The 17716-nt window shown below is 41.6% G+C and overlaps 1 protein-coding gene across 1 annotated transcript; it reads left to right on the plus strand.

The window, feature by feature from the left end:
- The first annotated feature begins 188 nt into the window (after window positions 1–188).
- On the plus strand, window positions 189–9933 carry rgs5a (regulator of G protein signaling 5a). The gene is made up of 5 exons (XM_058639424.1): window positions 189–316; window positions 1076–1189; window positions 2211–2272; window positions 6907–7073; window positions 9354–9933. The coding sequence occupies exons 1-5, from the start codon at window positions 273–275 to the stop codon at window positions 9516–9518; spliced, it is 552 nt and encodes a 183-aa protein (XP_058495407.1). The 5' UTR covers window positions 189–272; the 3' UTR covers window positions 9519–9933.
- Window positions 9934–17716: the final 7783 nt, after the last annotated feature.

Here is a 17716-nt window from a genome sequence, read left to right on the forward strand (position 1 = left end):
TCTACCGGTCCGCTTTCCTTCACACTGATCCTGAAACAGCCGTGCACATCTGAAAAATGACCCTTCCTCACTCAGGCTCCTCAGCTACCAACGCTTGACGCATTCCAGTCTGATTGGCTTAGCTGTTGGCCCAGAGCCCAAAGGGTGTTTCTATAAAACTCTCAATGTGCTGAAAGCCAGAGTCACAACGCAAAAGGGGCTCAGACTCAACGGTGTGTTCTAACAGGAAGACTGATTTCTATCTCAAGTACTGTGCCTAAAAGCTCTGGAAAATGTGTAAGGGATTAGCTGCCTTACCTCAAACCTGCCTTGTAAGGTGAGACCAGCATCATCATGTTACCTTTCCTGTTTTAACTGTGTGTGTTTTTTTTAGAATTCCAAAATGTTCTAATGTGTTTTGAACATCTTAAAACTTGCTCTGGTCTAAAATGATGCCAAAGGGATAGAAACAATTAATGAATAATTTGTTTACTTGTTTGTTTATTCCATGCTAGTGTCTGTCACAGGTTAAATGTTCTCATTTAAGAGCCTGAGGGTTTCAAAATCGAAGCTCTGAAATTTTAAAATGAACTTCTGTTCCCTGTAAATGTTTTGACCTCAAGGACAATATTGCATCTGTTATACCAAGTTTTTCGGTGTAAACTGATGTTTTATGCCTGTGAAAACAACAAAAGTATACAAACAAATATTTATTTTTACCTGAAAAACAACATTATGACATAATGCAGTTATAACAGGATTCATTATTTTTGCTAAATGTATTTCTATCAGAGACAAAATTGAGAAAAGAAAAAAAATATGCTTTGAACCAGATTTAGCTAGTTTCATATAGACGTATGTTACACTGTGTTTGAAACAGTATACGATTTAATCTTAAAGTTGAATTCACTTTTCCCTCCTTTTAGATTTTTTCATTCAATCGAATTTTTGTGGATTATGTAATAGATCGGCCAACGCACATGCCCGCAAATTCAAAGCTTAGTGTCTTATTTAAACAGAATAGAATAGAAAGAGAATGGTTAATGTCATGAATGTTTGACTAAAAAAAAAAACTTTTCTGCTTTTTGCCGTCCAGGGCAAAGGAGATCAAGACAAAGTTGGGTGTTTTACTGCAGAAGCCAGAAAATGCCATCGACCTCATCATTCCTTACCCGGAGAAGCCGGAGAAGAAGCCGGATAAGCTGCAGAAGTGAGTGTTTCCCCTCAGAGAGATGAACTGTGTGGGGCGGGGTGGGCCGCTCGGTTGGTCAGTGTTAAGCAGATTGATTGATGGTAAATTGAGCGTAAATTGGCAGAGCAGAGCCCGGAGCAGGTACAACATCTGGGGATCAAAGGACGTTAAACCTCTCCATATGCCGGGCCTGGGCTTAGATGTTACCGCGAGATGGCATTTCCATTTTTATCAGACATTACCACATAAATCTGAGTCAGAGGTGAACTACACTTTCAGGGTATAACTATTTTACTTACAGCATTTGACTTCTGCCTCGTGCCTTTTAATCATGAAAAATGTCTTTGCAGAAATGTATTTGAAAGGATTTGTTGAGTTTTTTATGCAACTTGCACCTCCCATGGCCAGTAAACATATTGTTTGAAGTACATACACTACTAGTTCTGTTCTTTACAGAGATTCCACTCACTCACTCATTCAGTCACCTGCCACTGGTCTGTCTTTGCAATTTGAAACACTTGAATAAAACATCAGGAAAGTTCTCCAAAAGGTGACAGAATGATTATGCACATACTTTGTAAATGTTTACAGGCTAAACCCCGGCGTCCGAGCGCTCCACATGAGTGGTCTGACACGCAGCATCACATGCAATCTATTCCTGGATGTTTTCCAGGCCTAAATCTTGCAGCAGTTAAGACGTGATCAAAGATACAGTCTGATTTGGCGAGACTACGGCCTGACATCACATTTTTGAATATTTATAGATTGCTGTTTGAAGCTCTTCAGATGTAGAGGATCACTCGCATCCTCCTCTGCGCGAGCGTCACATAATGTTCCCCAATAATGAGTGAGCGCTGAAGGTTATATAACGAGGTCAAGGTTTCATTTTTGTTTATGTGTCTGAGGCTTCTCTGCCGTCATTTCTTTCCTCGTTTTTAAACCTGCAATGTATTGTGTTTGTGTATGTCAGTTCTGCACAGTTGTTGTATTGACTCATAATTTTATCCAGTTTTTCTAATTTGAGGTATTTTGTGCACAGGCCTACTCCGGAGGAGGCTGCTTTCTGGCGGGAGAGTCTGGAACGAGTCCTCAACAGCAGCTGTAGGTCCAACCTTCTTATTATTTCTTCTTCTTGACCACACACACACTGTCAGGACTAAATGATAACCTGCCCGACCTAAACTCTTACCCTCGCTTCAACCCAATTACAGCCAAGTCCCCCGTAATGTGATTTGATCTGATCTGTTTCCACAAAATGAAAAAATCAATCCGTGCAACACAATTACGCACGCGTCATTGTTTCTTTTGTTTGTTCTCAGTGTCTTGGTGTTTTACATTAGTCTCATTACCTTGCTTCCTTCTTCTCAGTCTCTTGTGTTAAAGGGACAATGTGCCAATAATGGCCCAACTGCTCCGAACATATAGGGGGCAGCATACAATCCCGAAATTTGAGGTGTCATCACAAGAGACAAAGGAAAATAGGAAATGCTCTGGGATACAGCTCCAAAGCCAAAACACAGTAACAGGTCACAATAGGATGGGCTGTACACACGGTTGTATCATCACAATTAAACGTTAAGCGTGCCATTATAGCAGAATACCGTCTTACAAAAGGAAAACAGGAAATGCTGTGGGGCATTTCCTGTTCCAAGGCACAAAACACAGTAACAGGTCACAGTAATTATGATGGGCTGTACACGAGGTTGCTTCCTCACCGTTAAGCTTTAAGTATACAATTATAGCAGAATCCTGTCTTAGAATAGAAGGCCCAAAATTGTACATAGCGTGATTAAGATTAAGATAAATTATAAAGACCAGAAAAAATATAATATTACAACACAGGAAGAAACAGGCGAAGTGTGCATCCCGTGATGATGATCTGTTGTTCAGTCATTTCATTGGAAATAAACACTGACTGGAGAAGAGAGCTTAGACTTTGTAATTTCCCCAGATCAGAACAGACTTTAGAACATCTGTGAGAGAGTTTGAAGATTTAAGGAAGGTTGTGTGAACATAAAAGGTCCCAGCTGGGTGCATTTGTTTTATGACATATTTGAGCAATTTGTCCAATCAGAAGTGAAACTTTTGAAGAAGAAGAAAAAAAAAGACCTCAGTCCAAACAAATAAAATCCTTGCTGATGTCAAAGTTCATGTTCACTGGATTCTGCTTCAAAAAGTACTAATGCACAAAAATGGAACAACACATCTCGCCTAAAAAGGAATGGGACAAATCCCATTAAAGGTGCGAGCAGAGAGAGCGTGCTGTGTACGTGTGCCGGGGACCGGGCCCCGCTGGAAAATCACAGCCAGCCTTGGGGTTTTGCCACACAGGTTTTTTAGGCGTTTACGTGACAGGTTGTTTTCCTGAGCTTGAGTGAGACTGACTGCGCCAATTTCACACCATTTTACAACAGCAATTTTAGTGGCGACAGGAGAGGTGGACACAGGCGTCATTGCAGGAACGGGAAGAGAAATGTTGCACTGATATGAACACCACCCTTTTAGGAAGAGACTCAGTTGCCTCACCACAACAGGGCGCCTCCGTCTTAAAACAAAACACAAAGCATTAAGGTGTTCATTAAAGGAATACTTGCTTCCCAACCTCCGTTTCCCTGAGTTGAGGAATATCTTCATTCTTTTCTTTGTTACGTGCCCACCAGTGACACTTAGTCCTGTTAGCGTAACTGTTAGCAAAGATGGCGGACACTGTTTACATTGTGGGAATGAGGTCCCGTTCCTCTACGAGTGGGTCTAAAATGCGGAATTAGCGTTGCAGTTTCAGACCAAGTGTCACTGGTGGGCACCTAACAAAAAAAAGAAGGTTGGGAAGCACAATTTTTAAAAAAAATACTACCCCTGTTCTAGTAATACAAAGCTAAATTTAAATCTGTGAAGTATTCCTTTAAGACAGTGATTCTCAAACTTCTCAAAGTGGAGTAAATAGGCTGAGAAAAGTCAGCTACGGAGGCAGATTTATTCCCAATAAGATCATTTGCTGGAGAGATTACATGTGTTATTTGTTTCATTTTCTACCCACTACAAATTCCTCAGCTCCACTCCGATCATATACCCTGATCTAAACAGTCAAACACTTTTTTTACTTTTCCTCCAAGTAACACCAGACTGGACACGTACCACAGTTTGAGAACCATGAATATGTACATGCTCTCTCTCTCTCTCTCTGATGGCGTCTGGTGTCTGTCAGGTACAATACACACAAGAATATGGTTTCCGTCACAGCCGTGCACCTCTGTTCGCTTGCTATTGTACGCCTAAGGAAATTGTGTGTCAAGGAACACTTCAACGCTTTATTAGGTGACATAATCTGCTTTATTGCTTTGTTCCCATAAAATAACCCATGAAGATATAAAATGGTTGAAATACTTTTAACACAAAACCACTGGCTCTGCTGTTTACTTCACCGCCAACATGCAGGACTGATGATTAACTCTAATGGTTAACGGTATTTAGCCGTACATGTAAACTCTGCTGCTAATAAGTGACTAAAGTAGTTCCTGGGCACGAAAACAGACGCAAGTACAGATGTTACTGACCAGCTGTGGGTGGAGGAACATTTTCCGCTGCAGGGCTCAGTGGGTGGCACGGAAGCATTTCCAAGTAGCTCCTTCAGAGAACTGCAGCGCGGAGAAATGCGCCGTACACGTCCCCTGCACCAATATCTGTATCACTCTGCATGTGTGTGTGTGTGTGTGTGTGTTTATGTGCCCACTGAGGCCATGTGTGTTATGGTAACATCTCCAGGGAGAAATTTAAACAACGCTGATTTATTGCACGGTCGCCGCAAAGTGACGTGACAGGATAATTTATGGACACAGAAGTATCACATTAACATTATTCTTTATTGGTTCTGCCCTGTTAATTCACATGAGACTCTCGCTGAGTTATTACCTCTCCCGTGTGGAGCCACCGCTCCTTTATTTCAAGTCAAAGGTTGCATAATAATGTCATGTACCAAAAAAACAAAACATGAAGTGTAATGAATTAAAATCTGACAACACAGGACGCCCTGCAGCATGTTCTTATGTATCGCCTGTATTAATGTTAATAATAATATTTCTAATAACTTACCATAAAAAAGCTTGTTAGATTGTGTTGACATGCAACTAAATTATTATAAAAAAGGAAATAGGCCTGACACAATATGCTTTTATTACCATTTGATTGTGTTACGTTATTGTGGGTGCTTTGAAATTGAATGAAACATTCCTTGTCTGACATTTATCTAAATTGCATGCGACAGCGGTGCATAACATATACAACGTCTCCTATATTTACTAGTATAATTTGCAGTAGGCAGCCCCTGCACACCATAATAAAACAAATACAATCAGGCCTAGTAGAAAAAAGGTTTTATGTGTTTCGTTGCTTTTTTTTAACCTTCACTTTCTCATTGTTTTTAAAATAAAACGCTAAATATCAGAAAACACTGAGACGGAGCTCCCAAAACTTTTTTACATTTAGCCATTCATGTTGTCAAAGAAATCATGATCAGTTCTGTTTCCCTCACCTACGAGGAAAAGAGACTACAGTCTCATTGTCACTGTGTTTTGTTTAGGTTTTTCTAGGAGAGGGGGTGTCTTCCCCTTCCTTTTTGTGTTTCCTTGTCGTGGTCTGTTAAGGACCAAAAAACAACAACAAAAGCAGCTTGATTGCAGCTCATTGCTATTTTGAACCACACCAGCCATTTAGATTAAAGATAAAAGCCTAAAGCACAATGCTTATCATCTGCAGCACATGTTTATTCAAGACAATGAGACCATTCACAGACATTGTGTTAGAAAATCAAGGCTTTTTTTGTTTTTTTTTCCTGAAATGAGTGGTTTAATACTTTTGAATACTTTTTTTGTTTTTTTTTTGAAGATGACCACTTTACTTTTCAATTAATTTCTGGCTAAATGTGACATTTTCTTACCTTTTATTCAAGAAAATGTGGCCCTTTTGTTATGTTTTTTCTCTCTTCACTGGTTCGACTCCACATGTAATGAGAGCTTTCAGGCACTGGCGGCGGGCGTGTTGAGATAATGTCCTCTTTGGCTTGGCGTGTGCTATAAATGCACTGTAATGGCTCCATTTATATATAGTTATATTAATGGATTGTTATGGAACAGTGCCGCAGTGTCCTCGTGACATCGAGTACGCGAGAGGCGCTGCAGACAAACAGAGCATCATCAATCCTCTCGCGATGTCTGATTAGTCGATACCGTAATGAAGACTCTCGTGATTTATAAGACTTTTAGGCAGATTAGGACTAGTAATAATAAAAGAAGAAAAGATTTGGTTGTGACTCACACTGAGGTAATTGGTGCTCTTTTGCTGTACGTGAAGCATTTTTCGTTTGGCACACGGTGAGAGCTGTTCATTTAGGGACAGATGGTGCGATGGTAATTGGTTTTCTCATTTAATTCAGCCATATTTTGAAATGCAGCCGAAAAGTTATTGTGACTCTGATCCACCATCGGCAACACAGGGGTCTCATACTTAAATCACCTCGGACGCGTAGTGTCTAGTCTGGTATGACCCTCAAGTTAGCAATATTTGTCACAAGAATTCATAGAATATCAAAATAAATAATAATAATAATAATATTTAAATGGGGGCCGCGGGTTTGAGACCTCTCCATTAGAACAATGCGGGGCACCAGAGAACCATTAGCTGCTCCCTATTTTATTTATTTTTACATCTCTTGATCCAACATCCTCCCTCCCTCTCTCCAGATGGCCAGGCTGCTTTCCGAAGCTTCCTGCAGTCGGAGTTCAGCGATGAGAACATCGAGTTCTGGATGGCCTGCGAGGACTTTAAAAAGACCAAGGACCCAGTGAAACTGTCGGCCAAGGCCAAGAAGATCTATGAGGACTACATCCAGTCGGAGGGACCGAGAGAGGTCAGGGACTCCTGTAACATTTTAACATCCGAGTCAAAAGAGTCCATTAGGTGACTCGCAGTTTGTGCGCTTCGCACGATGCATGCCAAGATTTCATTTACAAGCTTCCGCTTTAATATGAAATCTGCGGTGCCGACAGTGGTTCACACATTAGTTGGCTATTTCCCACCTTATACACTGCCACAGCTACAAAGCACTTTGTCAAATGCAGAGTCATGGACTGACTGTTTCTGAATTTGTAGATTTCCACACACTAAAATCCATATTATTTTTTTAATGATGAACAAGACATTATCAAGAAGTTACACTGATTTAAACATTGAGTAATGTAGCCCCAATTTCATATATCGCAGTGTATTTAAAACTGTAGTGCGTACATTTTCTGTTATATTCAAGCCACTGTGAAAGGACTGATTAAGCGCCACGCAACTCTCTGTATTTCTCAGCGTGGTAAAGATTAGATCTCATGCGGCCTGGTGAAAATGATTCATTTTATGTCAAGACGGACGGAGGCAGCAGCGACATGGGGCTAGTAAAGCCATGCGGCTGCAAGTGGGTCGGCATATGAGTGAAAGCACAAAGAAATGCTCACAAAAAGTTCTGCTTATTAAAAAAAACTGGTCATCCAGCAGCTTCTAAGGCCTGGAGCTGCTGGTGTATACACACAAAGGCTCCCTCCGTCAGGTCTGATAGTACTGCTTGACACAGCACACGCAGTATTACGTCAGTTCCGTTCATAAAATGCCACATTAACAACCCCAAAAATCATCTGCAGACGTCATGTTCTGCAGCTCTAGTACATGAACATGCGTTTGTTTTTTTGTTTTGTTTTAAATAAGTGGTGGCCTTTACAGTTTTCATACATTCAGAAGCCGCTCTTGGCTAAGCATGGAGCGAATGTGTGGAGGAGAAATGCAGGCGTGCTCGAGTGTCGGCACATGAGCTTAGACACGGAGAATGTGAAGAGAAGACTCTGCACGTCAGCGAAACAACACGAGCGCGCGCCAGGAACATGTAGTACACACATGCTTACCACGTTTTATGAGGTAATGTTATCCCGGCTCTGTACGTGACCTCTGGAGAGGATATGATGTTCTTCTCGACTAAACAACATGTCACCTGACACCACTGTCACCGTGGTTTCACAAGCGAAACACGAGTTTTGACATTTCTGTGACGTCAAGTCTAAGACGTGGATGAAAAGAAATGTGACTATTGTGGAACATCAACATCAGCTGCTGAGGCACTCTGACATAGATGCATGTGTTCAAGAGCTCGTTAAATACTCAACCAATCAACCAATCGCATAGAAGCAACTCGGGCACTTAGAGATCGTCCAGACGACCTGCTTGAGGTTTGAACCAAGCATCTGAATAAGGAGGAGAGAGCTGATTTAAGTGACTTTGAGCGTGGCATGGTTGTTGGCGCCAGACGGGTTTGTCTGAGTATTTGAGAAAGTCGCTCTGCAGGGATTTTCTGATCTCTGGGGTTTACAGAGAATGTTCCAAAGTCAGCGAGTATCCAGTTAGTGACAACTCTCTGGCAGGGGTCAGGGGAGAATCATACACACACACAATAAAATATTAGCTAAAAACATGTGAAGTTAGTTTTTCCTCCGTGGGATCGAAATTTATTTGGGCTCAGACTTTACAATCAGTCACTCGCTGTTTTCAAATCAGTTATTGTAAACACTTTTGGTCTCTGTAGCCCCCTTTTCTCGGAATAAACCTCCAGGACACAGGACGTGACGTACGTTATGTTTGCATTCATATAAAGTAAACAGTGATTAAGCTAATAGTGGCAAAGGCTTTGCCATTATGATGATGAATCATCGTCTTCTTCTTCTTCTTCTTCGTCGCCCCCTCAGTTCGCTCTTGCTTCTGAGGCCAGAGGTACTGTATATGTTTGACGTAACTGCACATTCATGTTGACAAGTGGCTGCAGTCTGAACCTTCGTTTTAAACACATCTTGCCTGTCCGTCTCCAGGGAAAACTTGCTGACACGCACCTACTGCACTGTCTTGTGGAAATTCAGTCTCGGTGGACTGATGATTGAGAGGTTGGGCTTGTAAACAAAACACAGTAGTGGACACCAGTGTCTGGTAGCAAGGGGACATCTTTGAATTTCTGTTTGTAAACCCTCAACACGGCATCGGCGCTCAAATCTTGCCGATAGTGTACATAATGCATTTTGTTGACATATAGCATATATACATTTTAGTCGTGAAAAGCAAGTTTATCTTCATCCTCAGTTGTTCCGTTGTCTTTGTGCCACTGCAGGTGAACATTGACCACTTCACAAAGGATGTGACCCTGAGGAACCTGGTGGACCTCTCCCACGGGACCTTTGACTTGGCCCAGAAGAGGATCTTCGCCCTGATGGAGAAGGACTCCTTCGGCCGTTTCCTGCGGTCCGATCAGTACCAAGAGCTCCTGGTCAACTAAAGCCTGAGCGGGAGCCTGAGAGACTGGGGTGGGGAGGCAGTGAGGTTTCAAACAGCAGGACAAATATTGGGACCAAAACTTTAAAAAAAAAAAAAGTATTTCAAATAAACAACCATTGTGTACGAGCACACAAGAGCTGGCCTTTTTTTAACAAAAAATAATTACAAAAAAAGTTATGTTTTGAAGCAAAGGACTGCCTTTTGAAATAGCCCCACCTCCCCATCTCTGCCACATAAACGTCTTTCTGTAGTTGTGAGGACACTCAGACACAATCTCAACTCAGTGTGAGACATCAACCCTTAGTCTAATCCTAACTTCAAGTTTCTAATCTCCTCACAACTGTAGAAAGACACACACACACACACACACACGCTCACTCCAAAATTACAACAGACAACAATTAGTAACACAAGTCCAATCACTCCATTTTTTTTTTTTACCCAAAAAGATTCCACGTAATGCACAATGATGTTTGAAGTAAAAAGCATGGCCCAGTTTTGTCTTTGTCCTTCGTGCCACAGGCAAAGTGTCTTATGGAGACAGGGGGGATTTATTGTTTCTCCAGAAATGGAAAAACTGTAAAGGCCAACTATTTACTCATGAATGTATTTGTTGATTAACTCCAGTCAGGACCAACATATTATTAAGGCATGATGATCACGTCACTGTCACACTGTGTGCGCTCACACTCGCTCACACACACACACACTGGTTTGGTTGTGAGGCGTCCTGTGAGAGCAGTTCCTTGAGAACAGTACAGACGAGTTGGCTCAGTGGTCGAGCTCCTTGGCTGCCACTTAACTGCACGTTGCTAAGATGGGAAAATCAAGTTGGAGGGAATCTGAGAAACAAAAAAAGTGAACTGAGCAGTAGTTTCAAACAAAGAATGGCCTTTTTCCCATGTGAAATACCAAAGCAGTCTGTATACTAAAAATGTTATTAATAATAAAGGCCCAGACATGGTATTTATGTGATTTTATGCATGGGAAACTGAACTCACAGGTTGGTTTTCGGCACTATACACTGACGACACTGGTTCACTCCAGAGCACATCGTCATATTTAAAAACACCAACGTTAAAAAATCATCTTTAAAGGAATACTTCACCGATTAGCATTTAGCTTTGTATTACTAGAATAAGGGTAGTATTTTTGAAAAATTGTGCTTCCCAGTCGAGAAATATCTTCATTCTTTTTTACGTTACGTGCCCACCAGTGACACTTGGTCCGAGGCTTGAAACTGCAACGCTAATTCCACACTTTTTAGACCCACTCGTAGGGGGGCGGGACCTCATTTCCAGAATGTAAACAGTGTCCGCCATCTTTGCTAACAGTTACGCTAACAGGAACAAGTGTCACTGGTGGGCAAGTAACAAAGAAAAGAATGAAGATGTTTCTCAACTCAGGGGAAACTCAGGTTGGAAAGCACAATTTAAAAAAAATAAATAAATACTACCAATATTCTAGTAATACAAAGCTAAATGCAAATCGGTGAAGTATTCCTTTAAGTAGCATGAAAATCGAGCTACAAAAACAGTCACATTCAATTAAATGTCATGCTTCTGATCTTTTTTTCAACGTTAAAACCTTAAGTCACAGGTTGCTCACTTCACCGCATTGCACTACTATAACAAACACTGATATTCACCTAATTTCCATTCAGTTGAGTCACAGACTGATGTGATGGTGGAGCGGGAAGAGGCGTGCAATGTTAACTATATACGTGTAGTTCAATGTATACATTACATACAGTAATTATACAGTATTTACTCATTTAAAGTGTTAAGCCTTCACATTTAATGCAAGCATAATTGTGACCCATCTAGATATTCAGCATTCAGCAAGTCCTTATTGATGTGATCGCTAGGAAGCACTGGAGACGCGACAGGTCAGTGAGCGACGCCGTTGTCAAATCATCAGTTGATCTATGTTTTTGATTCCCGGAACAAGAAGCAGTCTACGATGAGGATGAAGTAATCCAAATATTGAACAGTATTGACGCAGGGTTGCTACGACACAGATTGACCAGTCTGGTGTCGTAACATTTTAGTGTCGAAACACAACCCGGGCAAATCAATAAGGGCTTCAGCTGTGCTGAGTATGCATTATTCTATGTAGCCTTGCATGTATGTTTTGTAGTCGATCACATAAAAAATATACGTGTGCATACAATTCCTGAAGATGTATTTATTTGTACGTGTTAATATCTGCTATATTTACGATTGTGTTGCAAAGTTATTCTAAAAAAAATAACTATGTAATCCGTGATTCTTTGACTTGAGAGCTGGTAAAGACTCTGCCCGGAGTCTTTTCTCTTTGATAAACGAGGAAGCATCTGACTCATATAATTGTCACCTTGTTTTTTTCTTCCCGAGATACCTGATCGTTTTGTTGTTCAGGGAAGTTTCGTGAAAGTTAACGCGACACTCTGTGGCCCCACTCTGCTCCGGGAACCTCTGCGAGTGGGCAGGAACGCTGTGAGGAATACGGGACTAACAAGTGCCAGCGAGTAGAAGAGGAATGGTGAAAAGACTTGAATGTAAAGCAAACTGTCACGTTATGTTACTTGTGTGAGTCTTGCCAGGAAATAAGTTGTGTTTACTCACCTGATTTAGACAAACAGCCCTTTGTCATCTCATGACAAAACAAAAAAACACGACAAAACACCGTAATCACATATAAATAACTAGTATTTCAATTTAACAGACATCAGAAGAAGGGCTGGTTTTTAACTCAAAGGCTGCACATTCAAGTGTTCCCTTGAGCAGTTAAGGTATGTGTTGCCGGATACATTTTCAGACCCATGGAGCTCGAGTCTAATTTTTTAATCAAAACCATCCACGCACAAAGAGGAAGACAAAGAGGAAATTGTGAATAAGAGCCCGTACCCTCATGTAAGCCCTCGAGTTTAGCGTCTAAGAAAAGACCTGAGTCATAAATCCGTTCCCTGTGCCGATTCTTCCTCCGAGTCAACAAATCAACAAAGATGCATGTGAAGAGCATGCGACTGAGAAGCGTCAGTAACGAGTGAAAAACACGAGTGGAAACAGATGCTTGCTGCTGACGGACCGGACTGGCTGCCAACACAAACATTGTCAGAGGCCTGCAACGGATGCGCTACTGCCGCAGTCTCTGGAAAAAGACGGGGAAAGGTCAGATGCTTTCGGTCCCCGCAGATCGCTGGTGACATTTTCAGGCAAACCTTTTTTTTTTTTGTTCAATGTAAGTTGATGCTTTCACCGGAGATTCTTGAAATGTGCATTTCCGAGTCAACACTCCATTTGCGCTCTCTTGTTTAACTTTACTCGCTCGTTGTTCTGCACGGAGAGAGACAGTAGACAGTGTCCACAACACTGCTAGTGATGACGTCGCCCCATTTGTCCTGCATAGGCCTAGTCTACATACATCAAGCAATGCAGGGCATGTAACAGTAGGTGGCGTTGTAACAAACAAACAAATATCAATTTAACTGTACAAAATTCAAGCACTTTCAATGACCCATGTCTATTTAGGGTGATTTTCAAGAGCCTTGAAAGTAGTTTTCTTCAAATTCACACACTTTCAAGGATTTCAAGGACCCGTGGGAACCCTGTGTCCCTTTGACAGGCTTCAAACTTACTAAAAAAAAAACATGTGGTAACAAAAGATGCATCCTGGACACATTTTAATGGGACCGGATCATCATATTTCATGATGCTATAAAAACAAGCCCTACATGTACAAACAGTGGAGCAAAAACAATGTTACAGGTATCAAGACCTTGGGGGAAACAAAATATTATTCTCCAGAGTCTGAAATAATTTGTGTTGCTGGATTAAGACCATAAAACTTTACGGTGCTGTTGTTTGTGTGTACTCGAGCGTCATTAAAGGCAGAGGGTGCGAGTGCTGCAGCACCTGCGAGCAAACACAGGAAGCCGTGTGCTCACTTAGTCCCTCGTTAAAAAAACGCCGGCGCTCAACAACACAGTGTTGGCAACACTGTAGTGCAGGGGAGTTCTCATGGCATCAGTGCTTTTTATACACTTCTGAGAACATGGAAAGGAAAAAGAGAAATAACAGCGATCTGTCGCCATGTGAGACAAACTAAAACACACAGAATGTCTTCATGTCTTGGTCCCAGTGAGATCTGTCGCTGGCAGCAGCATCCACCGCTAACAGGGACACACCCGGGGGGATTCTGTGCGCAGTCGGCCCCATACTTGGTCGAGGTCACAGCAATATTAGCTGTCAAGGACGAGTGAAGTTTTCTAAGTGAATTTGAATTTACGTCTGTGTGCCGTTATGTGAACTCGTTTTTCGCTCTTATTCTATTTTCTCTTTGCCGCAGCGAGTGAGTCATTTACAAACATTAATGTAACCGTCTGATGCCCCAGAAGAAGCAGAGAACGTATTCTTGAAATATCGTAGACTCAAAAAAATATGGTATTTATTAAGTAAGTTAAACCTTGTTTATCCTTTTGTCCCTGCTGGTCATAGCTGTAGGTGGGTAATTGTTGGTGATCTTGAATCGAGGAAACTAAATTCAAAGCATGGACAGGGCCTCAGGAGGACGGAAGGAGAAACTTTTATAGCATCAGGCCCTCATGATCCTGAATGTTTTGAGCCGACTGTTGCGGCGACCACCTTCATTGTGACGAGCCTCTCAGTGAAATATAAATAATAAAATAATAAATATTCAGAGGCAGTAAAACGCTGTCACTGAAGGAACTGTCGTCCCTGATTTCCTGCAGCTGTGTCCGCGCGGGGTCAAAGGTCACCAGGGCTGAGAACTGCTGCGTGTTTGACTGGAGTCTTGAGGTGGGGGAGCGAGTATTACCCAACAGGGGTTTGCATGTCCTAATGCACACAACATACACACACGTAGGCCCAATCAATGACAAGATTACACCAACAAACAAAAAAACAAAGAGTTCGTCAGCAGATTGGGTTTCACAACTCTCTCCGCTCTACCACTCCCCCTGCTGTTTTTCTGCTGAACTGCTCTCCTTGCATTTGCATGATCAGCTTCTGCGTCGAAATGCAAAAAAAAAGCACACTCTGACTGGTTTGTCAGCGCAAGATGGCCCTTTTTTTAAGCATGACCTCCGTCTAAAGTCGATAAAAGATGTTATCTTATACAGTTATACATGTTTTTGTATAGATTGTTTGATTTCTACAAACAAAACCTTCTTGGTTTTAAATCTTTGTTATGGTCAGACAATTAATTAGGTCAGACAATCTGTTCAAACCAGCCTAAAATCAGAGGCATGTGACGCAGTCTTTAGTTTTGGTATATTCCTTTATTTCTTGGTGTTTCCCGTCGCTCTTCTTTCTCCTCACCTCCCTGCTCATGTGTGCTCTCCCCTGTTTAATTACTCATTCTCCTCACCTGTCCTCCTCCCTGCTCTGCACCTGAGTCTCATCCCTCGTTAGTCTCCATGCTTGTATTTAAGTTCAGTACCTCAGTTGTCCAGTGAGTGCACTGGTTCAGTTTTAAAACATAAGGGTCATGTTTGTTTGTTTTTATGTGGCTGTTTTAGATGAGGAGGTCAGGCGGTCAACATCACTCTGTTCTCCCTATGTTGGGTTCACCTGTGTGTGGGTGGCAAAAAAGTAATAGCATCATTCACTTTGGTTAAAGTCGGTGTTGATGTTGGGAAAGCGACGTACGGAGACCAAAATAAACATAACTGACTGTTGTGCACGCGTGAAGAAGGCAGAGATATTTCCAAATCCAAATACCTGACACGTTAAAAACACGTGTCTGTTGTTCACGCACTTCTGACTTATGGCCCTTTTCCACTATGGTCCCAGCACGGCACAGTTTAGGTTGCATTTCCACCACAAACAGGCCATAAGTCTATCAGCTTCACACAACTCTCTGTGTTTCCCAGTATAACGGGGTTTAGATGTGAAATTTCCGCCTTGCACACACAAAAAGTGATTTGTTTTTATGTCATGAGTGAACACATAGAGTTCCAGAAGTTAAATGCTCCCTCAGGTCAGGTCTGATAGTTTCGCTTGACAGAGCCAGTATATAGATACTGAAATATGATAATCAAAAATCCAAAATATTTGTACTGCGTTACTTATCACCTCTGCCTGTGGTTTGCCACCTGCTCTCATTTTAAACATGTTTGCTTTCATGTCACAGCTCCTTTCTTTCTTTCTTTCTTTCTTTCTTTTTTCCCCTTCCATTGGTCAAGACAATATAAAACCTCCGGTGATGAATGATATCTGTGCACGGGAGGAGAGCGTGGCCCACGGTTTATTTCTCCTTTCATTCCTCCTCGATGTAAAGTGAACTTCACAGCTGTGGCGATGATTTAATGCGGGCGCCGATGAGAGGGTCGTTTGTATTCCAGACCTGACGTCTATCACCTGCCCAACCACCCGCAGCGTGACCTTCACACCTGCTCCTTATCAGCCGATCGACGCCTCACTCGACGGATCCTTTTTCCAGGAGCTTGGAGCTTGGTTACCTTGTCTGTCCATTTATGCCAATTACGGATATATATATATGTATGTATATGTGTATAAATATATATGTGTGTGTATATATATGTATGTATATGTATGTATGTATGTATGTATGTATGTATGTATATATATATATATATATATATATATATATATATATATATACATACATATACATATATATATATATATATATATATATATATATATGTGTATGTATATGTATGTATATGTATAAATATATATATATATATATATACATTGTCATCAAAGGGTGCAAGGTCATGTTGTGGTAGAGCATGTTAGACAACTACCTTCAGGTTGGCTGAATATGTCTCCTAAAGTAAAATAACCGCACGGGGTGCAGCACCTTCTTTGACCTTGTGTCATCTCTTCAGTTTGTGAATTTTGCAAAAGCGGAGCTTCTCACTTTTTCTCTCTTGGTAGCATTTCATTAAAAAGGGAGGTCCAAAAAGGGTCAAATGTTCATAACTAGGTCCATTCTGCCTGAGTTGGCAGAGCATTCATGATTCATGAGAGAGGATTTGAGCACAGGAGAAATGGTGTGGCGCGTGACGCATTTACACACAGAAGACTTTTAGATTTACCTAGAAAAGGTGGCAGGAGCGGCATCTGCTGCAGCCCATCTGCTTGCAGGTCCATTTCTTCTCTGACCTCTGTCTTCAAAGTGGCTGTAAACGCAGGTAGCGGTGCTCCAAAATCCTTGTAAATCGCCGTTGTTTTGAAATAGTCAGACAACAAACATGCTGTCTTCACAGCAACGTCCAGTGAATCACGTTCTCCCCCATTCTGATGCTCGAATTGAACTTCAGGTCAGCCTTGTGTGGGTGTGCTGTGTGTTGTCTTCCTCAGGAATAGTCTCGATGATACCACGGAATTCCATTTTCGCAATTACCAAGGAAGCCCTGATTTAGATTCTGGACATATATATCTCAATGTTTCAATCCCTCATTTTGCATTTTTGGGTCAGGTTCGCAGCGCGATACACCCACTACTCATTCTGCAAAAGAAAGCAATAAGGATCATTCTAGTGTGTGTGTGTGGTTGTATTTTTCAGTCCCAATAAAACAAAGGATCCAGCGTCGGCTTAATGCAGAATGTTGCTACACAGCTGAATGACTAAATGTATCCAGGGGAAAAACAACACGAGGCAAAGACTCTGCAACTCTAATAGAACACAGAAAGGGCAGACAGACAGGAAGCACTTGAGACTAACGGTGAGATAACGGGACACCGGTGAAATCAATTAAGTTTTAGCCGAACAGATGCACCGGGAAATTCTATCTAGACAAGATATGCAAGAGGGACTATGAAGTGACATAAAAGATAACTAGGAAAACAAACCCAAAAATAACTAAGACTGTGGTAAGGAATCAGGTCCTTAACCGTGTGCTCTCACTGTTTTGGCTGTGAAATACTGCAGTGCCTTTGTAGTGGAAAACATAAGCTACACCTCGGTGGTCAGGGGAACCACAAAGGCTTTATAGAGTGAGGTTAATAACTTGCACCTTAATTACAGAGCTAGAGCACTTACTTCAAATGGAAGTGATATGTGGAACATTTGCTCCGTCTGCCTATAGTTAAGACATCCAATTAACCATTCGCTAAGTGCAATGAGGACGTCATGTAGACATGGCAAAGTGGACTTGGTATGAATACATGAGGAGGATATATGAATGAATAAATGAAGAAAATAACTGCATGATTACACTTTAAA

The sequence above is a fragment of the Solea solea genome, chromosome 9, assembly GCF_958295425.1.
Source record: "Solea solea chromosome 9, fSolSol10.1, whole genome shotgun sequence".
NCBI classification, from domain to species: Eukaryota; Metazoa; Chordata; class Actinopteri; order Pleuronectiformes; family Soleidae; genus Solea; species Solea solea.